General features: G+C 43.2%; 1 protein-coding gene across 1 annotated transcript in view; it reads left to right on the top strand.

The window, feature by feature from the left end:
• ZNF277 (zinc finger protein 277) overlaps positions 1 to 24763 on the top strand; it is a 51708-nt gene extending 26945 nt beyond the window's left edge. The window contains exons 7-12 of the mRNA XM_035128020.2: positions 2178 to 2310; positions 6336 to 6403; positions 8850 to 8946; positions 9812 to 9854; positions 12531 to 12705; positions 13962 to 24763. Of these exons, the coding sequence (XP_034983911.2) occupies positions 2178 to 2310; positions 6336 to 6403; positions 8850 to 8946; positions 9812 to 9854; positions 12531 to 12705; positions 13962 to 14154 (709 nt within the window). The 3' untranslated portion in view covers positions 14155 to 24763. The remainder of the gene's footprint in view (positions 1 to 2177; positions 2311 to 6335; positions 6404 to 8849; positions 8947 to 9811; positions 9855 to 12530; positions 12706 to 13961) is intronic.
• The last annotated feature ends 1764 nt before the right edge of the window (positions 24764 to 26527 follow it).

Raw genomic sequence — 26527 nt, 5'->3', positions numbered from 1 at the left:
TTGGAAAGAGCAGTGGTTTCACTTATACAACGATTTAGGATGCTTCCAGATATGCGTTCATTGTGGAACCAGTGCAGTTTTTTACAAACATGGTTTTGTCTTCATCAAAATGCTTAGCCCAAACCATACTTTCCTTAACATTAATCTGAATTTCCCCTTACAGTACCACAGAAAATTCACTAAATAAAAACAACCCATTGTACATCCACATCACTACTGGAAAGGAGGTGGGGAGGATGGCAACCTGCTTCTTGCATTTTTTTATTTTAAAGTTTAGAATTAAATCAATAGTAAGGAGCCGCTCGATTATCTCCGAATTGTGTTTATGGAAAAAAGAGCTTGATGTATAGGTCCTTGAGTATTCAGAAGCAACTGACTCAGTTGGTAGAAAATGGATTTTTAAGAGCTTATAAAAGGGAGCCTGGGAATTGAATAAGTAATATTGTTTAATAGTTCTATGGATGAAGTAACAGTAAAAGTTGGAGATGGTCTCTAAATGCAATACCTGACCAATCTGGGCATCTGAAGGCAGGAAATGTGTGTGTGTGTGTGTGTGTGTGTGTGTGTGTGTGTGTGATGGTTGGAAAGAGGGCAGTATTTTTACTTACCAATGCAATATACTAACATGTTAAAATGTTCTTCAATTCAGTTCAGTTACATTGATCTGTGAATCATGCAGCCACACAAAGGGTCCTTGTGATTCTTGCTCAGGCAGCAGAATGAGATATAAGGGAATCTGATCAATCAGCATTATATAATGTAGCATGACTTACTAAGGTTCTTCCACACTGTAACACTATTGCAATAAGCAATCTTTTAAATAATATTCAATCCATGTTTTCTGTGTTGAAGGGCATTTTCATCCAGTACCAAGTGATGCCAACAGCTAAAGCTCAGTAGCTCTGCCTGTTGTGCTTGCAGTGGTTTATGCTTTGAAATATTTTGTTTGTTTGTTATTGCATAAATTTAGTGGTATGTTTTTTTAATATTCTTTGCCTCCATGGCTGCAGAACTTCTTTATTCCAGTGCCAAATACTGTACAAGGATACAATACAGAAAATCTATATATATAAAAATGTAAAAATCTTGAAATTGTTGGCCGCTATGTTCTCTGTAACCGCTTGACCGATCGTCCTGAAATTTTGACACAACAATCCAGGCCACTCCCCGAGGGCTCAGACAAAAGTAAATACTGGGAAATAAAACCCAGAACCTAACAGTTCCTTCTCCAAGGGTGGGGGCCAAGGTATGGAGATACATGGGGGAGGGGCCAACACTCCCCAGGGACAACAAAGGAAAGGGTATCCTACCGAAACACAGGGATGAGCCGGGGTGGATGGAGGAGGGGCAGGATACGTCATGGATCGGGACAGGGGGGGGGAACCACAGGAAAGAACCACAGGAACGCGTGGCCGGGTCAGTATTGTATATAAAAGTTATGGTAAACATGTGGGGGGGGAGCTCAGTTATACCAATAAATCAGCAGTCATATAAATTCTACAAGCCCAAACCACAGATAATTCCCCAAAAAATGATTTTATTTTACATATTTACACTACATCAGTTGGCAGTGGTGGTTCCTTTAACATAAAGGATTAATGTTTTTTCTCTGTTGAACCAATTCTATATCTGCTCTCCCCCTCCAGGGACAAATTTTAAAAATGGGTGGGGTCACCTACCTGTCAATCAGCTGACGTAGGGTGATGTGACTCTTTTTGAAAGTGCACTCCCATTGTGGCTTCAAGTAATCATAGAATCGTAGAATTGTTGTTAGAAGGGTCTTCTAATCCATCCCTCTGCAATGCAGGTATTTTTTGTCCAAGGTGAGGCTCGAACCCATGACCCTGAGATTGAGTTTCATGCTCTACCAACTGAGCTATGCCAGCTCTTGCAGGGTGCTCCAAGATTATGAAGCAGTTTACATTGAAACAGCTGCTGAAACAGCGTTAACACATGCCTTAAGTCTTCTAATTCAGCATATGCTCCTAAAAACCTCAAACTGCCTGAATAGTGTGTGTGTGTGTCTGTGTCTGTGTCTTTCTCTCTTTAAATTTATCTAAGCATGCTTTCTCAAAGTAAGCTGCTGTCATCATAGTTATTTGAAGTAACTGGCTGGTTCCTTATAGTAATGTCCCTAGCACCAGTTTGTAATTTCATTTGTTTGTTTTTAATCTTAGCTTGCAGTGTTTGTACTGTGAAAAAACCTTTCGAGATAAGAACACGCTCAAGGATCACATGAGAAAGAAGCAGCATCGCAGAATCAATGCCAAAAATAGAGAATACGACCGGTTTTATATCATTAATTATCTGGTAAGTTGATGTATATGCAACTCTTATTTGACTGACAGTGCAATCCTCTATGTGTCAACTCATTTTTTTAGTTCACTGGGACTTCCTGCCTTCTAAGAAAATTGCTGAAATTGCAGCCTGATTTGCAAATTGTATGAATGATGCCATCAAACTGAATCAGGTTTAAGTCTCACCAGTTTTAAATCAATGGGATGCAATTGCTTTGCCGGCTGGGGAGCTTGACAATGGTACCAGGAAGGGTTCTAGAACAGATAATTAAACAGATAAGCACTTGAAAAAGGGTGCTGTGATTACTAAAACCCAGCATGGGTTTCTCAAAAACAAGTTATACCAGACAAATATCTCTCTCACTCTTTCTCTCTCTCTCTCATAAAGTTAAAAGCTTGGTGGGACAGGGAAATGCTGCAGACATAGTATAGTATATCTTGATTTCAGTAAGGTTTTTGACCAAGTCTTTCATTATATTCTTTCGGAGAAGCTGGTAAAATGTGGAATGGTGAGGTAACTGTTGCTCTTGCTTGTTCTTTGGCCATGTTCTGCAAGACCAAGTGACAAAACTAGCATTTCATTGTGGCCAAGAAACGGAAATGCCTCTTTCAGCCAAGGTGAATGGGCATGTTTAAGTTCTTTGGTCCCAAGGCATTGGAGGTGTTATACTGCAGTGCTAACATTCTGATATCTGGTATCTCACTGGCATTTCACTAAGGCTGAATCAGTTTCCCAGCCACTATTAAAGCTTTCCCTTTCTCTTTAACTGAATGTGGACTGATATAATTGAAATGACAGATGTGTAGCCTCTCTCGTTCATTATTGCACACCCTGAAGCATTTGGAGGTCATGAACCAGCTCTTCAAAACCATGTTTGATTTTTCTAAGAAGACAGAAATGTAATGCTATTGCCTTATAAGAGTGTTTTTATTGGGCAGTAAATATTGTATAAAACTCAAGAGTTACTGTAATACCGTAGCAGTAATAATTTTTCTAGTATTGCCGGTGTTCTAGAATTTCATTTAATGGGATTATTTGTGCGTTATGGCTAGGAGATCCTGTGTGCTAGTTACTCTAAAGCAGTTTTCTGTGTCACAGTTTATTGTTGTTGTTGTTCATTAGATTTATATTTTGCCATTCATTGGAAGACCACAGGGCAGTTTACAAATTTACAAGTTTAACTGGCCTGGCTTGCTTTAAGCCTGTCTGAGGGGCTATTCACAAAGTTTAGGTATGTTTGCAATATGCCAGGACACAGGAGCTTGTGTAACCCCACCAACCACATGACATAACAAGAGGTAAAATGAGCATGGGGGAATGAGGCGACTGCCTGGCCCTTGGGCTCACCCTTCTGCTATACTACATGAGTGCCTGTATGCCTATGCAGATAATGAAATGGTCTGCTAATAAAAACTTTTAATTCCAGTAGTGGAGAGCAAGCCCAAACCATTGGGCAGTTTGCTTCTGTAATTCTCCTACAATGAACTTGTTGGAAGAGGTAAAATTCCCGTTGCTTTTGGTATAGCTGGAAATTACTTAAAACCTGATGTAGCCTAAAGCTTTTGTCTATTCTAAACTTGGGATCACTTGATACCATTAGGTAAAAAGCTAAAGAAAGGTAAAGGACCCCTAGATGGTTAAGTCCACTCAAAGGCAACTATGGGGTTGCGGTGCTCATCTTGCTTTCAGGCCAAGGGAGCCAGTGTTTGCCCACAGACAGCTTTCCGGGTCATGTGGCCAGCATGACTTAACAGCTTTTGGTGCAACAGAACACCATGACAGAAACCAGAGCGCACGGAAACCCTATTTACTTTTCTGCTGCACTGCTTGCACTGGCGTGCTTTCAAACTGCTAGGTTGGCAGGAACTGGGACAGAGCAACAGGAGCTCCCCCCATCGCGGGGATTCGAACCACTGACCTTCCGATCAGCAAGTCCAAGAGGCTCAGTGGTTTAGACCACAGCGCCACCCGAGTTCCCACTTGATACCATTATACCGTAAGTGGTTAGGGAAGAGAACTCTTCCTCTACTACCCCCTTACCACCCCCATTTATGAGCTTTTCATTAAAAAGCTTGCCACTAATATGCTCGACATGACCACTTTCATGGGAAGGCACATGGTACTAGGAAGGGGATGTGTGGTGAGAGGGGTGTTAATGTGAGGTAGTTATCTCACTATCCCGGTAACGTTAATTAATCTGGCTGCCGCACTTGGAGAGTTTACCCTCGAGAGTAGCATCTCTGAATTAATTACAGGATCCAAATTCCCTAATCTGTAATGACATCTTGTTACAGGCTGTTCTAACAAATGTATGTCTGTGCGCCGTTTACCTGACAAGGTGTAGCAGCTTTGATGGAGCTATGGGACTGGTCGTTTTGTGTTTGTGTGTGTGTTTTCATTTGCTATAAAATATTGCAATAGAATCATCGTAGATTTGTCAGACGCCATTTTAATCTCTTGTCTCCATGACTTTTCTGTGTTATTATTTAATAAGGAATAAGGGTAGGACATGCCAACATACCTAGAAGTAGTAATCGCTAACACTGTGTCTGAAGGACCTATAACGTTGTGTGAATAAGGCGAAAGCCCTTTAAAATAAAATGCCTCTAGGCTACTCCTGATCTAAGCATCTAGCTAATACAGTGGTACCTCGGTTTACAAACACAATTGGTTCCGGAAGTCTGTACTTAACCTGAAGCGTACTTAACCTGAAGCAAACTTTCCCATTGAAAGCTATGGAAAGTGGATTAATCCGTTCCAGACGGTCCGTGGAGTACTTAAACTGAAGCGTACTTAACCTGAAGCAAACTTTCCCATTGAAAGTAATGGAAAGTGGATTAATCCGTTAGGTCCGCGGAGTACTTAAACTGAAAATACTCGAACCGAGGCATGCTTAAACCAAGGTATGACTGTAATACACTTGGCATTAGAGTAGCTAGATGGTGCTTTACTATTATTTTAAACATTTCCCCTTACTCTTCAGTGTTGTAGCTCCTTCAAACATAATAGCCCTTCTGTCTTCCCTACCCCCAGAAAAAACATGCATTGCCAGAAAATGATATAAAATAAAAGTGGGTCGTATCTGTGGCACTCCAACTTACCCAGGGTCACATCTTGACAAAGAGTCAGAATCCAGCCCAATATGAGATTTTGTGTCAGGCTATGTGCTCAAACAATGTTAAAGGTGGCACAGACATAATTCTGTCAATTTGGCTGCGTTTTGGCCCTAGAAATCATCAAGATGAGATATATATATATATATATATATATATATATATATATATATATATATATATATGTTAAATATTTATTGTATTTATGTATTACCTAATATATACACTACCTCTTGGGGGACAGTTACAGGTAGGTAGTAGTGTATCTGAAGAAGTGTGCATGCACACGAAAGCTCATACCAAAATAAAAACCTAGTTGGTCTTTAAGGTGCTACTGAAGGAATTTTTTTATCTTGGGGGACAGTTGATCCTTCAAGGTGGTGTGCAAAATTACACAAAATATAACCGTTTTAAAAACAAAATAAACATAATTTATACTACCAAACCAGCCAGTTTAGGTTTTTGTGGCAGGCTAACAATAATTAATTAATATAATTAATACCTATAGTACATTTTTCCATAATAAAACAACAATCTCTTAACTCTAACAAGGAAGCAAAAGCTAATACAAGGAAGCAAATGCTTTACTGGAAATGTAAAAATGTAAGACATGCAAGTGAAAACTTATTCCAACTGGTTTTGGGAACTGACTTTTTAAGGAGAGGAGTGGTGTGATGATCTGTATATTTTAACAGATCTCATATACCCATATAGATACATACATAAGTTCTATTAATGTTTGTTTTTTAATTATTGCTTTCTTTTCTGTGTTTTAAGCTGTTTTTATTTCAGTTGTAAATGACCTTGAGTAGCCTCATTTTGAATTATTTGCATCCACTGTCTAAGACTAAGACTTGGAGCATTGACTCTTGCTGAGGTCTCATGGATTCATGTTTGCTCTGTGCATTTTTCTTTCCCCTCCAGGAATTTGGCAAGACCTGGGAAGAGGTTCAGTCCGAAGATGACAGAGAATTGTTGGACAACCAGGAAGAGTAAGAGTTGTATTTAAAGTTTAGAGTGGTGGGAAATCTGCTCTGCGGGCTTGGCAACATTATGTTGTAAAAAAAAGTGGCATTCAAGGACAATGTAGGTATGGCCGAGAATGTTGATGAATTGGATTTCCAGTGTTTTATAGTGTTTTATAGCAACCACGAGGCGCTGCAGAGCCATAGAAGATACAGTTCAACATGCTATATATTCCCACCCCACTTAAAATAATTTTGCATTTTAATGTATGTCGTTTCCAGTTAGGGCATTGCAATACACTGTATGGACTACCCTTCTAAAGAAGCAGAGCCCACCATATTTACCCAATTCTCTCATAACCCCCATGAGAGTCAGAAAACAAAGCAAAGGGGAGATAGCACAGAAAAGCTAGGCCCCAGTGCACTACAAAAATTTTGCAGCAGTTTTTTATTCCCTCATTTAAAGTTCTCAGAAATTTAGGGTTGGGGTTGGAGAGGAAATGGGGGTTAAGAGGAGGTGAAACTGAGCCAATGGGAATAAAATACAATTCCCTTTCTAGCTGTTATTTCGGAGCATGCCCACTAGCTAATAGTTTTTATTACTATAGAGATGACATTGTCCAACTGCACTGGAAGAAAACCGCCCTGCATTGAAGTATTTTTTTACCTTGCATTTGTTCCTTAAAAGTAATAATAACAATATAATAATAATAATAATTTATTATTTATACCCCGCCCATCTGGCCGGGTTTCCCCAGCCACTCTGGGCGGCTTACAACAGAAAAATGAAATAAAATAATCTATTAAACATTAAAAGCCTCCCCAAACAGGGCTGCCTTCAGATGTCTTCTAAAAATCTGGTAGCTGTTTTTCTCTTTGACATCTGATGGGAGGGCGTTCCACAGGGCAGGCGCCACCACCGAGATTTGCCTTATCAAAAAATAAGCGTTAGTCATGTCTGCAAAACTAGGAGAAAGAATGTTGCCTGTTCTTGTTAGATTTATAGAAGAGATGCCCGGCCACAGATTAGCAAAGGGGGGCCATGACAGCCTGATGTGAAAGGGCTGTGAAATTCTGTTACCTTGGGTGGAGATGGTAAGGCCTTCTCAGTAGTGGCACCCGCCCTGTGGAACGCCCTCCCATCAGATGTCCAAGAGAAAAACAACTACCAGAGTTTTAGAAGACATCTGAAGGCAGCCCTGTTTAGGGAAGCTTTTAATGTTTAATACAGTGAAACTCGGAAAAGTAGAATATCGTCAAAGTGCATTTATTTCAGTAATGCAACTTTTTATTTTTTATTTTTACAAATGGTTTCTTTTGGAAATTCCACAGTAATAAAACATATACCGTATATTCCGGCGTATAAGATGACTGGGCGTATAAGACGACCCCCAACTTTTCCAGTTAAAATATAGAGTTTGGGATATACTCGCCGTATAAGAAATACGACCCGGCGTATAAGACGACCCCCAACTTTTGAGAAGATTTTCCTGGGTTAAAAAGTAGTCTTATACGCAGTATACAGTAGTTACAATAATACAAAAATAAACATTGCTATTATATTTCATGCTATTACATTTCATTAATTACATTCCATTTATAATTGACCCGCCTAACGACAAATAACAATTACAACAAATAAAGGTTTGACATATCTTGCTTTGCATGTCATGCATCTATCTCATATATTGGTTTCACCTTTTAAGTTGTGTTACTGAAATGAATGCACCTTTCGACGATATTCTAATTTTCTGGGTTTCACCTATAGATTATTGTATTTTAATATGCCGTTCGAAGCCACCCAGAGTGGCTGGGAAAACCCAGCCAGATGGGTGGGGTATAAATATATTATTATTATTATTATTATTATTATTATTATTATTATTATTATTATTCCAAAGGACATTTCATTTAGTTCAAAGGGTTGATTTCTGCCAGTATTACATGCATTCTTATAGCTAGCCTATGCTATAACTCCCCATTAGAGCAGAGTCAGATGCTGAGTGCCAAAAGCTATGCAGCCAAAGGAAGGCCAGTGAGAAACAGAGAGTCCCAAGGTTTGCAGAAGTTCAAATAATATTTACATGAAAACATGAAAAGCTTAAAAAAAAAACCCACCTCAAAACTCACCCAAGGAGGACTGAGTTTGCTTAGTGACTATGGAATGGTCAAGAGCTATGGGGTGAAAACTGGGGTGGGGGAATGGAATATCATGGCTGCCTTGCAGGTGGTGAAGACTCTTGTGAAATAGGCTTAGGTCCCGTTTCAACTCTGTTCCGGTTTCCGCAGAAAAGGGTATTACTTTGCATTGACATAGCTGCACGATATTCTGTGAAGTTGATTCCCGTTTACTTTCATGTTGGATAAGCTGAAGCAGAATTGGGTCCCGTGTCTGTAGCATCTCCATATCTTTCAAAAAAACCTTTGCCAATCACAACTTCAGCTGGCTTTTTGCACTGCTTTTTTTTTGCAGAGACTGGTCCGGCTGGGAAGAACATCCGGTTTGTGCAGTGTGCCTTTTCTGTGAAAAGCAAACCGACACTACAGAAAAGCTCTATGCTCACATGGAGGTAAGAGGCATGTTCCACTTTCTCTATTAGATCTTGCTTTGGAGTCCAAAATATCTGAAGACCACCATATTGGGGAAGGCTGCTCTGTATTAGTTTCAGCAGAGGGAATACTTTGGCCACCTTTTAGCAGAGTTTAAAACTTGGCATTTATAATAAGGAAAGATTAGAATCACCATCGCCATCATCATACTGATTTGAGTCTTCTTGTACTCATGCTATGTTATTATTGGCAGGTGTAGTAAATAAATAAAAGATTTTAATGCAGCTGGGACTGGGTACAATTTGTCCAGGCATCTCTGATAAAACCCAAAATGAAGAAGAAAATAAGAAACAACCCAGTGGGGACTGAAGAAGCTCAATGGGCACAGAATACTGGCTGGCTGGTGGGGTGGGTGGGTGTGGGTTAGAGTCACTTGTACCCTGAACAGAAGCATGGCACACTGCAGCATTTTGTTGCAGGGCCCCACTTGTAAAGGTTAGCATTTCAATAATCCACTTGAGAGACCTATATCCTACTTAGGTCTCTCTTAATAGAACATGCACGCTGAGTACTGAAAGCTTGAGTTTCAATCCCTGGTGTTCACAGTTAACAAATTCCAAGGAGCATGCTTGGCAAATACCATGCGGAGTAAAATAGCCCTCTGCTAGGTGGAACGGTAGTTTGATTTCCTGTGATGCTGCTTGTCACGTCCTAACAATAGTAGCGTGAAGAATTTTCAGCAATCATACAGCAGTAGTCCGTAGCCTGTAATCACAGCATACTTGCTAAGGTGTGCCTGTTTTTTATAAACTTCAGGTGTTTTCAATTTGAAATATTTTTAATTATTCACAATTAGAAGCCCTTTTTGCTCTTCCCAAATTCCAGGAAGCTCATGGATTCGACCTGCTAAACATTAAGGCTCAGCATGGTGAGTAAAAAGCATATACTGTATTGGGGACCTCTACCGCTGCTGGAAATGTGTCTTCTTAGAAGTGCAGGACCAGAAGTCAACCTATGTTACTCCCAAATGTTTCAGTTTTGGCAGTTCTGACCTTTCCTGAGTGTAAAAAGGTAGCATGAGATATATATACCGTGTTTCTCATATTATAAGTCATGTCTTATATTAATTTTTTCTTCAAAAAAACACGACATGGCTTATTTTTGAGGGATGTCTTATTTTTTAATAAAGTGCACGCGGGCGCTGTTTGCCGGGCTTGTCAAGCCCAGCAAACAGCGCCCGCCGATCTTCGGTGACAGGCGGGGGTGGGCGGAGAGCGGAGAACGATCTCCGCTTCCCCCCCACCCCCGCCTGTCACACAGCACAGGTCGGCGGGCGCTGTTTGCCGGGCTTGTCAAGCCCAGCTAGGAGCGCCCGCCGATCTTCGGTGACAGGCGGGGATGGGGGGAGAGCGGAGAACGATCTCCGCTTCTCCCCCACCCCCGCCTGTCACACAGCACAGGTCGGCGGGCGCTGTTTGCCGGGCTTGTCAAGCCCAGCAAACAGCGCCCGCCGATCTTCGGTGACAGGCGGGGATGGGGGGAGAGCGGAGAACGATCTCCGCTTCTCCCCCACCCCCGCCTGTCACACAGCACAGGTCGGCGGGCGCTGTTTGCCGGGCTTGTCAAGCCCAGCAAACAGCGCCCGCCGATCTTCGGTGACAGGCGGGGATGGGGGGAGAGCGGAGAACGATCTCCGCTTCTCCCCCACCCCCGCCTGTCACACAGCACAGGTCGGCGGGCGCTGTTTGCCGGGCTTGTCAAGCCCAGCAAACAGCGCCCGCCGACCTTTGGTGACAGGCGGGGGTGGGGGGAGAGCGTAGCACGATCTCCGCTTCCCCCCCCACCCCCGCCTGTCACACAGGACAGGTCCGAAGATCGGCGGGCGCTGTTTGCCGGGCTTGTCAAGCCCAGCAAACAGCGCCGGCCGATCTTCGGTGACAGGCGGGGATGGGGGGAGAGCGGAGAACGATCTCCGCTTCTCCCCCACCCCCGCCTGTCACACAGCACAGGTCGGCGGGCGCTGTTTGCCGGGCTTGTCAAGCCCAGCTAGGAGCGCCCGCCGATCTTCGGTGACAGGCGGGGATGGGGGGAGAGCGGAGAACGATCTCCGCTTCTCCCCCACCCCCGCCTGTCACACAGCACAGGTCGGCGGGCGCTGTTTGCCGGGCTTGTCAAGCCCAGCAAACAGCGCCCGCTGATCTTTGGTGACAGGCGGGGGTGGGGGGAGAGTGGAGCACGATCTCCGCTTCCCCCCCACCCCCGCCTGTCACACAGGACAGGTCCGAAGATCGGCGGGCGCTGTTTGCCGGGCTTGTCAAGCCCAGCTAGGAGCGCCCGCCGATCTTTGGTGACAGGCGGGGGTGGGGGGAGAGCGGAGAACGATCTCCGCTTCCCCCCCACCCCCGCCTGTCACACAGGACAGGTCCGAAGATCGGCGGGCGCTGTTTGCCGGGCTTGTCAAGCCCAGCAAACAGCGCCCGCCGATCTTCGGTGACAGGCGGGGGTGGGGGGAGAGCGGAGAACGATCTCCGCTTCCCCCCCCACCCCCGCCTGTCACACAGGACAGGTCCGAAGATCGGCGGGCGCTGTTTGCCGGGCTTGTCAAGCCCAGCAAACAGCGCCCGCCGATCTTTGGTGACAGGCGGGGGTGGGGGGAGAGCGGAGAACGATCTCCGCTTCCCCCCCCCCACCCCCGCCTGTCACACAGGACAGGTCCGAAGATCGGCGGGCGCTGTTTGCCGGGCTTGTCAAGCCCAGCAAGGAGCGCCCGCCGATCTTTGGTGACAGGCGGGGGTGGGGGGAGAGCGGAGAACGATCTCCGCTTCCCCCCACCCCTGCCTGTCACACAGCACAGGTCCGAAGATCGGCGGGCGCTGTTTGCCGGGCTTGTCAAGCCCAGCAAGGAGCGCCCGCCGATCTTCGGCTCTGTCCCCCGATGCGCGACGGCTCGGGGAAGCAGGCAGGGAGCTCCTGCTGGGTCCCGCGCCTTCGCCTCTCGCTCGGTCGGGGCTACACGACATGGCTTATTTTCGGGGTATGTCTTATTTTTCACCAACCCTTAGAAATCCTGTCATGGCTTATTTTTTGGGGATGCCTTAAAATATGAGAAACACGGTAGTGGTACTAAAAAAAATCACTGTAGTAAGCAGATTGAGGACAGTATGTATTGCTCTTGTTCTGTTAGTGCAAGGATTTACTCTTGTGCAACAAAGCAGCCTATGCTTCCTCTCACGTGTGCTTCCTCCCCAAATCAGCTCTGGAGTATTGGGGAAAACCACAGAAAAGATTTAGATACCTCCTTTCCTGTTCCATCTTAAGACTGCAAGTAGACACATACTCCATGGGTCGAACATAAGCCAAAAAAATGCTTTCTCCTCGCTCCCACTAACCCCCTCAATATTCTGTTTACCACCTAGCCCAATGAAGACTTCTAAAGAACTCAAAAGGTTGTTAGCTATTGGTTGGCTTAATGAAAGTATTATCCTAATTTGGATTTTTTTTATAAAAAAAAATGGGCCAAAATGGTTACCTTCACTGCTTGCGTCTTCCAGTCCCCCTTTCCCCCTGCACCTTAAAAAAAAACAAAAAAACTTTTCTCTGCTAGGTTTGAATTTCTATCAGCAAGTGAAATTGTTGAACTTCATCAGAAGAGAGGTCCATCAGTGTCGATGCTACAGTTGCCAGGAGAAATTCCAACCGAAGAGGGAGTTGGTAAATCATATGGAAGAGACCAGACATATAACACTTCTGCCAGCCAGATCCATGTGGGATCAGCCACAGTAAGAGTGTTTTCGTTTTTCTCCAGTGCATGATAGTGACCTGGTTTGCACGGCACAATAAGCCAAACCGTAGCTTACAGAGTCCATATGAATGTGCACACACACACCCCAAAAGGAGCTTACAGCCACTTTGCTGCACCCCAGATCTTTTTTACTGCCCTGAGAAAAACAAGCTTTGGCTTAGTGTGTCCTTTGAACCCAGACTTGAGGTTAAGTTCTTACTAACCATGATCTGTAGCCAAGAGCAAACCTTGGTTACAGGTTGTAATTAGTGAAGAGACAGCTTAACCATAAACACTCTAAGCCAAACCTTGGCTAAGCTCAACACATCAGTAAAAAGTACTGGGGAGAGGACTGGGAGCTCCTCTCCTGGAGCCTGCAAAGTCTCATTAAGTCATAGTTTGACATACTGTTTCATGAGAACCAGTTTAGTGTCTTGTAAATGAGACGTAGACTCCGCATTCTCTGCCCTTGCTGTACCATATGGGCCTGCTTTGTCTTTTCCAAAGACTTAATAAGTGTTATGCATAGTATCTGATAGCCACATAGCTTAAGAGTAAAAGGGCGATAGAACAGACTGCAATGTCCGCTTTGCTTGGCTGAAACATGGATATTACCTAAGTGGTATAATACAAGGAATGCAATATGCCCATTGGTGAGTGCATGACTTTTACCAGGCTATGGATAAATAAAGTTTGAAAGTGAGCTGCCCTCAACCACAAATTTACATTTTCACTTCGGCTGTGAGTAATGGACCCAACTCCTGCCCTGCACACAGAACTCACAGTGCAGTGAGTTGGATGGGACCAGATCATTACTCCAAGCGGGATAAATCAAATAGAAAGGTAAGGTGTTTAGAAATAATTTACAGTATTATTACCTTAAGCAGCCCATAAACTCCTGCTAAGATTTCTAATAAGTAAATGTGTTGATTTATATGGAAGAAAACATACTGTGCATGTATGCTTGCCCATCCAAATATTGGGGCTGCTTCCCTAGCAGTGTGGGGAGCAGTATTAGGAAACGTGTTTAAATATTGCACTCATGTGGGAGGTCTCAAATTGCCTCTCTTTCCCATGCGATTGGCACCCACCTAGATGGCTGCAATATTCATATGCATGCTTTGTCAGCTGGGATATGCAAACGGTAAGGTAATGCCGTGTGGAAGCAGGACCAATGTCACAAGTTAAAAGCATGTATGTAAAGGGGACTTTTCACTGACAAGGTGTGACGTTGTTCTTCACTGTTCTTTCTAGGTATTATTTTCCTACCTATGAAAACGATACCCTTCTCTGTACGCTCTCGGACAGCGAGGATGAATTGTCAGCTGGGAAACAGAAAGAGGACGTGCCTGTCATCAGCGAGGATATTTCTAACATAGAGGCTCTGAAACGGACGAGTGTGTTAAATCAACTTCTTTGTGAGGAGAGAAATAATGGAGAACCCTGATAATTAAGTGAAGCATCTTTCTGAATACGCAGTTTCCTCGCAAAGCAAAAGGTGATTTGGTAACCTTCAGAGGCTGTAATAGACCCATTCTGCGTGAGAAGCTCAAAAAATAAATTAGAAACTAACCCTATGTTCTTAGGCTGTGTTTTAGTCACATACAAGACAATGCACGTTTACTGAGCTGATCTGCAATCAGTTAGGCTTGCTTTTCAGAAACCATTTAGGATTGCAGCTATAGCGCTAGATACAGAATTAGTTTAGCTGGTAGAAACATACTGTCATGTTTATTGGTATAGATGCTTTTTCAGCGGAACATCTCCAATCAAGCAACTTTTATGCCTGCTGTTTTACTGCTGTAAACAGGAGACAACCTAGCCCCTTATGTATATGGGTCGTGATGTTTAGAGTCTGATTAGCAGAACAGGATTTCAGCTTCCTCCATTCAGATCAAATCTCTTGTTTAAAGCGAATACAGGAGATAATAGAGTGAAATATTCATGTTGAGGCTAATTTCTACTCTGGAATGCTCTTAGGGCCAGGTCATAGGTTAACACAGTGGTATGTGAACTACTTCCTTTTCGCTTCTTCCCTTTGCTGCTTATTGGACGCAGCATCATTCAGGAAAGGCCAGTGATGCGGTAACACGAATCTGATCTTAGCCATGTATATATGCATAGGCTTCTTGTAGCAATGAGAGGAGAACTTGATCTGGACCAGTGAGAGGCCAGAGTGGAAGGAAGCTAAAAAAATCACTGGGAAGAGTTCCAAGTCAAGGGGTTGGGATTGGGAAATGGTGGCTGGGTAGAGGTTAGAACTGAAAAGAAAAGGTTGGGAGAAAATAAGCAAGGAAGGAGGCAAAGGTGGCCAGAGACCAGTAATTTAAGAAACATTAAGAACATGAACTAACCCTCTTGACTATGTTCTGCCTCCACTGTCGGAGGCAGCGTGCTTCTGAATATGAGTTGCTGGAATTTGCAGGAGGGGAGAGTGGTCTTGCACTCAAGTGCTTCCCTTAGGTATCTGATTGGCTGCTGTGAGAACAGGATGCTGGGCTACCTGACTACTGGCCTGATCCAGGAGGTTTTTTTAGGTTCTTACGTAGCTTACATTGAGGGGGACCAAACTGAAGAGGGAGACAATATTTGTTACAGAAGTGAGAACTGGAGCAGAGTGAGTTGGCATTTGTTACAGTTCTGCTTAGGGTAAATAACACAGTTTGCAAGTTTACTGTTGCCCAAGCAGCTTTAGACGCCAGCCAAGTGGACCTCATCCAATTCCCTAAAGGCCTAGATTTGCCACAACTTATTTATCTTATTGGCAAAGATACCCACGTTTGGGTAAAACACATACGCCACCTAGCTTTAGTCTGCAAGGCTCCAAATTCCCTGCCTTGTTTATTTTTAAAGACCTTTTCCATTCCTACTAGGAAGGTCAATCGCCACCTAGCCAGATTTGGCAAACAGAGAGTGGTTTGTGCAAATTCAGCCAGTGATTTCATGACTGGAGTGGGATTAGGACTAGATATGTGTATAACTCACACTTTCACCTGGTGTAGAGGAGCAGCTAAGTCTTGCTCAATTTACTCTTGGCTTCAACACTTGGCTCAATAGTTCAGGGTTTGTGTGCAGAAAGTTCTATCTTTGGTATCTCTTGTTAAAAGGATTAGGTAACAGAAACACAGAGAACCACTTCTGTTCATAGCAGACAGTGCAAAGAAATTAGCCAGGACCAGAAGCTTCCTATGGATTCAATGATGTTGCCCCGTCACATCTTGTGCTCCAGAGATTATGAATTTTAAGAAAACGGGTTAGAGGATGTTCTTGTAGAGTTAGTGAGAGGCTCATGGGGTGTTCTGGATCTGTAAAATTTTCATTTAATTTTAAAAAAATGGTAAAAATAAAAATTGGATCAGAATTCTTCCATGAGTCTAGCAACATACCCAAATACTCAGGTATCCAGCAGGGGAGATGCTCTTCTGCTGCCTAAGGTGCAATGGGCGGAGACATAGAATAGGGCCTTTTCAGTGGTAGCTCCAGGCTTCTCTGCAAAGTTCCCTTTCTGTTCTTCTTTTTGAGAAGCATTGCCAAGACATTGATGCTTTGATATGATTTTGAATTGGGCAAAAATAGAATGCTTCTGATTTCCTGTATTCTTGTGGCATTCATATTATTGCTTGGCTGTATATTTGTTTTTAGTTGGTTGATGTGTTATTTTGTTGGTATTACACTTGTTTTTAAGGTCTTACTGTGTCAAACCAACAGCTAAAAATACAGGATGGATAAGCACACAGATAAACCTCTGTAACAAACTGTATCTTAGAAATATGCAAGACAAAACCTTAAGCAAATTAATTTATGGCTACCCCCACATTGCATGTCCACAACTAAAGAAACATGCCAGGGTCTTTGTTTTGTTTTTGTTGGGGGTGGTTTAGGAGGGATTCTCTGGAACACAGATAACATGAGACAGAATTAAGGAATGCTTCAAAATGAATGAATGGTGAATGCCTTTTGCAGCAAGAGATGGTTTTATATACTGTACTGCAGGAAAAGAGGAAGCCAACTTCAGAGAAAAGCGAAGACTTCAAAGAAAGGAACAATACTTTTTTATATTATTTTAAAAAACACCAACTCTTCAGTGCTATCTATACTCAGGGGGATGGGATCAAAGCTCAGTGGCAGCAGAGCACATCCTTTGCATGCAGAAGTTCCATGCTCAGCCCCTGACATCTCCAGGGTTCTTTTTTAATACTTTTAAAACAGCAGATAGCAGGTTTTGGGAATAATCTGAACCTGAAACCCTGGAGAGCTGTTGCCAGTCAAAGTAGACAGCTCTCTGCAAAATGGACAAGTAGGCTGACCCTAGTATAAGGTATAGCTTTCTTATGTTCCAGTGAAATTGCAAACAGTGGTCTGTTACTGAGCTGGTGCATTTGATGCTTCAATGTTTTCATTCTCCGTTATCTTTTGTTTCATGGAATCATAGAATTGTAGGGTGGGAGGGGACACCGAGGGCCATCTAGTCCACCCCCTGCAATGCAGCAATCTCAGCTAAAGCATCCAAGACAGATGGCCATCCAACTTCTGCCCCCAAAAAAAACCTCCAAGGAAGGGAAGGTCACCACCTCCCAAGGGAGACAGGCACTGGTTTTTGTTGTTTTTTCTATGCATGTTGAGTACATTATGGTAACTCAAGGTGCAGACTTCTTTCCTCCTCCAGTCCGTGAAATTATTTCTAGATTGTTATTCTTCTGTTTTATCTGCCAGGCATGAGATTAGTATTCTTTACGATACTGTAACTGGGAAATGTGTAGTTGATCCCATGCCACGTGAAAGAGGAGGACATTGCCTTTAATGCACGGCGGAGTCCACAAACATCAAATTTTGGGAAATCTGCAAAATGATATTCTGCTACAGTTCTACCACTGAGTAGTTACAAAATCCCACCATAAAGCAGGCAGGGAGAGAGAGGCTTTTTGGTGAGGTAAGCCAATAAACAGAAGCTTGGTGGAGGTAGAAGCAGGAGCTAGGACTTGCTTCTTTACCACTAACACAAGCACTGCCACCTACCTTTCAGTCCAGCGCTGGAAGGGAAGATTTGCCTTTATCACAGGCTGAATGAGTTCCAGCTACTCAGCCCTCTCTGCCTTTGGTAGGAGCTGCTGTCTATGAGGTGGTGACCAAGCACAATAGCAAAAAACTGCCACCTGAATAATGCTGTCATCATCATGTACCATCTGTTCCTGTGCTACACTTTTTTAAAAAAATTGTGGAAATATTTTTGTTAATAGGTGGCCACCCTAGCAGTAAGTTGCTGTAAGAACGTTTGGGCGCTCTAGAGTGGGATATAAGTACTATAAATGAATAAATGGTTCTTAACATGGCAGCAGAAAGTAATGATATAATCATTCTGTGTGGATGCTGGAAGTAGTAAACCCAAGGTGACTTTGCCATTTTGTGTTTGAACCATATGCAGCTAGTTTTCAAGAAAGCTGTTTGTACATGAAAGGACTTAGATATTACTTCAATATCAAGCTTAAAAATGAGAATTGGAAAGCTACAGCATGTCCGTCCGTCCCCCGTCCCCCCCGTTGCCTTAGGTATGGTATCTCATGTTTGTGCAGGAGCCAGGTTGCCTAGGCAGAGCTGACAAATCCATTCCTTGGACGTACTGGAAAATGGTATTTTATTGCTTATGGATACTAATCTAGTAGCATGCTGGAGGGAGTAAAAACTAGAATAATATAGTGAAAAACTTAGAGAGTTTTGGGGGGAAAAATGCACCATGAAGGAAATGAATGCAATAAAATTCAGTGAACGCATCACACAAGAGCAGAGATGTTACTTGTTGCCATGCTGCAGTCACATCGTGATTGCGGAGGGTTTTAAAATCAAAACTGTCCTTTTGTCCATTGGCATTGTCTGCTCAATTCACCTGAGCCCATCTTCGCATGGAAGACCCTAACTCAACAAGGGATTATTATTATTATTATTATTATTATTATTATTATTATTATTATTATTATATACCGCCTTATACCCAGAGGCCTCAGGGCAATTCGCAGAAAAGATCACAAGATATATAATCAGAATAAAAACAACAACCCAATAACATCCCCACATTTTAGAAGGGTATAGGATGTCAAACAGATCAAACAGATCAGCCACATTTTAGAAGGGTATAGGATGTCAAACAGACCAAACAGATCAGCCACATTTTAGAAGGGTATAGGATGTCAAACAGATCAAAGGCCTGGTTAAAAAGGAGTGTTTTTGCCTGGCGCCTAAAGGTGTATAATGAATGCCCTGGGGGAGAGCATTCCACATGTGGGGAGCCACTGCAGAGTAGGCCCATTCTCGTATTGCCACCCTCTGGACCTCTCGAGGAGGAGGCACACGAAGGAGGGCCTCAGAAGATGATCTCAGGGTGCAGGTAGGTTCATATGAAAAGAGGCAGCCCTTGAGGTATTGCAGTCCTGAGCCCATTGGCTACCCTCAACTGGTTTAGGGAGTCAACCAAAGCTGTCCCCAGGGTGTGGCTGCTGTCACATGCTGACGGCTTCTAGGAGTCACAGGTGAGAGCTGAGTGCAGGGTGGGGAGCAAAGGTAGACAAATTACCCCAGAAGAAGCATGATCAGAAGCCTATATAATCTATGTCAGGGTGGCTTACCTGTAGCTTTCCAGATGTTGGACTGCAACTCCCATCCACCCCAAACAGAATGGCCAGGGGTCAGTCTGAGAACACCTGGAAGTCCACAAGTTCCTCTTCCCTAATTGAAATGATATGACTGATAAAGAAAGTAGGAACGTCATCACAAGGTGTCATTGATGGTTATATGGAAAATGTCAACAAGTTCTCAAACCGTTTTAGTTTAACCATATAAATTAGCATAGGGACAGTTCTGAGCACACAACTTTTTTTACTGCACTGGGTTTGTTTTGCAAGGAAAAGAAATTGCAACCATGCTAACGAGCTCTAAAGAAAAAAGTAAAAGACCCCAGCTTTGGTGGGATCGTTGACCTTTAAAGCAGGAAAGATGACACAAAAGCTTAAGGTGAGAATTCATATGTAGAGATGTGGTTGATATAAGCGGGCAGGTGTGAAAACAAGATATTAGTCATCTGTGATCGCCACAAATTGGAACAAGTTATCTTGACAAATCAACCATTGCTGAGTATCCTTGAGCAAAAAGAAACAAGTATGAGAGCTAGAAATTCAGAGCAACGAGATACACAGTAGTACATGACTATCCATTTAGACTACATGGTTTCAACTGCCTTCAGAGTGACTCTTCAAATACAATTACAATATTGTAATTGAAGATACTCTGCTGAAACATCAGTACAGAAATTAGTAAAGGCCACCCAAAGTGTGTCATACTAATGAAGGCATCTTGAGATTTTGCTCTCCTCTAATTCTTAGAAGGTGTTCCCAAAATAATGGCAGAGGTCTAGTATTGTGCCGGACAGTTTTCCTCCATGAATTAGCAAATGGGCTGTCCCACTTCAGAACCTGAGCTTATTTTCCAGTTGAAGTTGGTTTATTATTTGCATCATAAAAACACATATTTATGCAGCAGGGGATACCTGCTACCTAAATAGGCCCATCTTCTCCCCCCAAGGAGGACACAGCATTGTTTCATTGTGTGTTCATTTGTCATTCTTTTTATAACATTTCCCTTTTGAATAGTGGTACCTGAAACTGAGCACAGCGGTTCGTGGTCTTGCTACTGCTGAGTAGGGAAGGATGCTGTTACTCCTTGGGGGAGGACCCAAAAATGTCACAAAGAAGGGACAGGGCAAGAAGAGTGGAATAGGATGTTTGCAGGCTTTTTCAATGGTATTTCAAATACCATTAAGTGATTGCACTTAAACACGTGGTGCCTTGGAATGTAAACCCCGCATAAATTGGGAGTTGCCTGTAGTTTGATGTGTTCATGACGAGCTCACTTGAGTGCAAGAGAGAGAGAGCTGTGAGTGGGGGGGGTTGCTATCAGAATTATGCAAAGCAAGGAGCGTTACACAATTTGGTCAACTTGAACACTTCATTGTGAACATTTGTGATTTCTTGGTGCAGCTTGCGACACACACACACACACACACACACACACACCAGGAAAGCATTGGTTAATCCTTAATCTTGTCATGAAAATGCCTCTGGTTCCATCATTGTGGCTGTGCAGAGACCTGCTGACTTACGTCTGCCTGTGCAGATATGTGTACCATTGTGGCCTGAGGCTCATGACAAATTGATGGCAACTTCCACAAACCCAGTGAGTAATTACTGAGCAGTTATAAAGAAATTGTAGCGCAACTGCCTGTCACCAAGTCATTATTTCCTGGTGAATGAACTTCAGGCAACCTTTGGGGGATGTGACGACCCTGGTCCCACTCTACCTTACTATCACTGCGACACAGGAATCCAGAGGGGAAAACACCCACCCTCTTCTCCTGCCGCCTCAAAAATAAACCCCTTTTCCTAATGGGTTTCTAAGTAAGGAGAGCCTTCCAGCTTGCGTGGCCTGGTACCTTAAGAAACTCTAGGCTGTCCCCCAGGAATAACCTCTTGCCTCCAGTAAAGGGTCTCCCTCAGTTGGATTTCCCCACTGTAGAAGTTTGCCCTATGCACTCTGGCAACTTCTTGGCACCTCAGGTTACCCTTCTAAGCCTCCTCCGTGTAACTACAGGACACAAACCACTACCTCCCTGCCTGAGGTGAGTTTTGCCCTCTCTTGAGTCACCACGGCTGTGAGTCCTGGTACCTCGCTGGAAAAATACAGACGGACCTCTTGTTGGCAAAAAAAACAGAGATGAATTTTTATTGTGTTAAAAACATAAGTGATTCTTTAACGTGTCATTTATTAATTAGCTTTGTTCCAGTTGTACAAAATAAACTCAGTCAAACATTTAACTTTAAGTTGTCCTAGCCTCTTAACTGTCTTCATACAAGCCACCACATAACACCACACCACACCTTCCTCCCTCTCCCTCCTAACTCACCAAACCGACTCTCCCTCCTTTTTTAAAACCGGGCACAGTCCCGCCCCCATCAGAGTTCTATGCCAGTCAGGCTGGAGGTGGGTTAACTCTTTGCCAGCCGGGCAGAAATAAACATTTTAAAAGTGCTTCAATTTGTCACAGATGTTCACATTTGTTCCTCTTTAAAAATGGTTGTTGGCACCTGTGACAAGTAACAGAAAATCACCTAGTTTGAAAACAGGCTTAGTGCCACAGGTTTCCTACATTTAATACACGTAACAGAAGCCACCCCCTCGAAGAAGCCATACAGAGGGAGGTGATGCTTTGGCTAAGTCAAATGCTGCAGACGTGAAAGAAGAAATTAAAAGGGGTGCCTTGACAGGCACTGCTATTTTGCTTCCAAGAGTGGCAAACTAAAAGAGTACCAAATTTAAGTGCAACTGTTCAAGGGGCAAGCTATAAATGGTTGTGAACCAAGAGATGATATTTAATGCATTGCCTACTTTTTGACAGGCATTCTTCCCGAAGCTGAAATCCTATACACACTTACCTGGAGCTGAGTAAACATGTATAGGATTGCACTGTTGCTAAGTAAAGGTGATCATCAAAGGGCTGAGGGAGAGAATAGATTATGAAAGAGCTGGTACCAGAGGACTATTTTATATTTGTGCTTAAGAGTAAATATGAACATTAGAGACCATTTACATAAATAGAGAGTTTCTGAGCTTGTTTCCATGGAAATCAATGGGACTTTTTGCCATTTTCCTCAGGTAAAAATCCCAGGTGAAGAGGAATAAATATGGCTATAACATAAAAAAAAATTGCTGTTGAAATAGGAATTAGAACATTCCTATTTCAACAAGAGCTAAATTGTTCCAGCTATTCATCACCTCCCCCTTTCTGGTTTGGATGCAAACAGCAATGCCTGGGTAATAGACATATATGAGCATCTCTTTTGCTGCAGCAAAAACATCTTAACACCTGAATTAAATGTAAATTTGTTTTTTATATATATATTAAAGCAAAAACAGGCCATATTGTTTAAAATAATTATTTCAAATCTGCCTAGTTCACAGAAGCTAATGAGTATTTAATTGTAGGCATTTTGACGCTTTTTGGTTGCATTTATATATAGCCTTTCTGCCAATGCACTCATTTATATTCATCGCTTACAATGAATAGACATGATGCAAAAGGGAAAGGGTCAAGGAAGGAAGCAGGAGGGAAAATAAGGCAATCCCGGCACTAATGCCACTGTAGGAAATGGTTCTGGAAAACTATATGCCCAACTGGCAATTGGTCCTTTCTGTGGGGTGAGGCCTGGCTGTCTTACCGCTGCCTCCTGGGAGAGGAAAACAAAATGGTGGTTGGTCCTGGTTGAGTTGAAGTGGTGCACTTTGGGCCAGTGTGTTAGCTCCGTGCTTTGCAGGGCCCATGGGCACCTCATCCTTCAAAGCCCCTTCCCTCATTGAATCTACCTCCTCACTGCCGCGAGTCCAGAATATTCTTCTCAGTAGGTCCCATGCTAGGGTGTGGACTCTTGGCAGGTGGCCCAGCCATGCCGACACTTGAGGGCCTCACTCAGCAGAATGAGCAGGAGCTTATCCCATGCAGACTTACCACCTGTTGAAGCAAGTGAAGCAGCACACCATTACCATAGGAAAGGGGAGGGTCTCATTTTAAGTAGATGAAGTAATACACATTTGGCTAATCCAGGCGTGGCTAAACTTTGCCCTCCAGCTGTTTCGGGACTACAACTCCCATCATCCCTAGCTAACAGGACCAGTGGTCAGGGATGATGGGAATTGTTCCCAAAACAGCTGGAGGGCCAAGTTTGGCCATGCCGATCCATATGGCATGGTAGTTGTCAGGGGAGCCAACTCAAAATATTGGGGGAGGGAGAGAGGGAAACTCCTCTCTGTGTAATGGATCTCATAAAGCGGTGCACACGCACCATTTGAATGGTAATGTCCATCAATGGGGGGCCCCTCAAATCTTTTATTGGTGGGGCTGAAGGGACCCCGACCCCTAGGAGTTGGCTCCTATGGTAGTTGTGGCTTAATAGGGCCTTGCAAAGAGCACACAGCCACTTAGCTCCTCCCCAGTCTTTTTTATTGCACGCCACACTAAGGTAAATGAAGGTTTGGCCTAGTGTGTTGTCAGAGCCCATGCTCATGGTTAAGCGTCCCACCCGCTAACTATGAGCTGTAGCCAAGGTCTACTCTTGGCTGCTGAAAACAGGAGACTGATGACAGAGGCAAAACCAGTATGGGGAGCATGGCTTCATTGATTGTTTTGGAAAAGCCGCACTCCTGTTTATGGGGAAAGAATTGGCACCCTGTATATGCAGCTGTACTGTGTACATGTGTGTGTGCACAAAGATACCCTTTAAGGGCATACTTCACTCTTCCACATGAGAGTGCCATGGGGCACACTGCTGTGCGCAGGTCACGGTGTCCTGTCACTTTCCTCACTGCCTGAATCCAATTGTAAATAACAAAGACCACCTACCTATTCATCCAGATGACTCTCTTAACATCTTGCCCAGACACAGTTGGCATCAAATTAGACTCAACTACTAAGCTAACAGTGACTGTACACATGGCAGAGCTGGTGTGTTATTAATCTCACAGGTGCATCTGCAGCCAGATGGCCCAAGAACAGAAGTTCGTTCAATGGAGGAAATAAGTTAACTGAATATATAAGTTCCCTCCTCCATTCTCCTTTGTTGATGGTTCACCTAAGAATGCTCAATGCAAAAGGATATTTATTAAAAAGTGTCTGGAGGAGTGAACATGTTCCTCCAACCCAATCGTTTTCTGAGTAAGCTAAACTTCAGAAAACTCAAGACAATAGGCTTATTAATTGAGAAGATGACACCAGTGATTAAAGCCCGCCTTTCCCCGCTCTCCTACAGTGGGGAAAAAGGAACTGAATAATGAAGGGACAATTAAAGAGTCTGTTTTCCCAGCTTGGCCGATGCCATATTGAACAAGAAGTAATTCTAGGGCAGAAGCCAAAAGAAGGAAGCTTCTAATTAAAAGACACAGCTACCCAATAGTGCTTTGTATGTCCAAACTGAACAGACTGGTGCTGTAATTGCATTTTTAATGGGGGAGAAATCTCCATAAACCAGGTCTGGGGGTGGGGGTGGGGGGTGGGGAATGACCAGTGAAACACAGAAAACACGAATGTAGTGTGTTATCAACAACCTAAAATTGGATGAGGCACAATAGTTTCATGTAAGTAGAAAAGGTTTCTTTTGCACTTGTGTTAACAATCATTACAATTATAGACTGTATACCTCAGACCAAGCATAAAAATGCACGCATTTAAAAAGAAAGAAAAAAACTTCAATTACGCAACCAGTGGATTGCTGGGCCACTTCAACAGGTCCTGTTACGGCACTCGGAGCACTGTTCCAGAGCCTGAAAGCTGCTTAGGAAAACAACCGGGAAAGAGGAACAAACTGGAGAGCTGTTTGTTAGACTCTTCTATTGGAACGAGGCTCCCTGCCAGCTCCTTGTTTCCTCTTGCACTTCCCTTTCAAGTCTGGCTTTACCATTTACTTCTTTTCAAGGTTTTCTCTTTGAACATTGTGTTCTCTCTCTCTCTCTCTCTCTCTCTCTCTCTCTCTCTCTCTCTCTCTCTCTCTCTCTCTCTCTCTCTCTCTCCCCCCCCCCCCCGGGGAAAGAATGGCAGGACAGCTTCAGCTGCAGTCCTTGCTTTTGAGGATTCCCCAACCAGATTCATTGATGAATTGGGGCTATGAATTCTATCCCCGCTTACTTTCAGTTAGCTGGACTGAATTCAACAGAACCATGAGAAGGGGAAAGATGGGTATATAAGCAGCACGCAGAAGTGTCCTGTTGCAACAGCCACCATGCAGCAATGCTTGTTCACTCACTCCCAGGGCCAGCAGGGAAGGAGGGGGTGGTAGATTTACCTCCTATGTTGTAGGAAGCATTACAGTCATACCTCGGTTTAAGTACGCCTCGGTTTGAGTACTTTCAGTTTAAGTACTCCGTGGACCCGTCTGGAACAGATTAATCCACTTTCCATTACTTTCAATGGGAACGTTCGCTTCAGGTTAAGTACGCTTCAAGTTAAGTACAGACTTCTGGAACCAATTGTGTACTTAAACCGAGGTACCACTGTATTATTTATTTATTTATTTATTTATTTATTTATTTTATTTTATTTTATTTTATTTTATTTTATTTTATTTTATATTTACCTCCCAAGATTTATACACTGCTTGATTGTAATAAAACCCAAAGCGGTTTGCAAAAAGAATAAAACAACAAAATTATCAGCAAAAAAGCAGTTAAAATGACCATTTAAAATGGTGTTGTTGTTGTTTTTTTAAAAAAGGGTAAAAGCCAGATTTAAATACATGTCAGCATTCACACAACTGCATTTTCCTGCATTGCAGGAGGTTGGACTAGATGATCCTCAGGGCCCCTTGCAACTCGACAATTCTATGATTCCACATGTCTGGATAGGCTGGCCTAAAAAATAGCCCCCTCTATCTTGCCCACAGAACAACCCCTCCCCTCCCCGCTAAGCCCCACCCCTCATCAGCAGTGCCGGAATTACGTATAAGCTAAACAAGCTGTAGCTTAGGGCCCCACTCTATTGGGGGCCCCAAAAAAATATAAAGGGGAAAAACCTGAATGTACATTTCCACAATATAAGATGAAAAAACAAACAAAATAAAACCTACATCATTTTAAGTTAGAGCTTAATAATTATTTCACTATTAATATACCTCTTCTTAATTGTATTTCACTATTAATATACTTCTTCTTAGTTGTATTTCAGTTCAACAATTTCTTTGATCAAATACATATTTTGTTATGTGCAAATGGCTTTGGATACCTATTAGGTCCGT

Source organism: Zootoca vivipara, chromosome 10 (assembly GCF_963506605.1).
Source record: "Zootoca vivipara chromosome 10, rZooViv1.1, whole genome shotgun sequence".
In the NCBI taxonomy this organism is placed as follows: domain Eukaryota; kingdom Metazoa; phylum Chordata; class Lepidosauria; order Squamata; family Lacertidae; genus Zootoca; species Zootoca vivipara.
The sequence above is the reverse complement of the archived record's forward strand: the minus strand, read 5'-3'. Positions and strand labels throughout refer to the sequence as shown.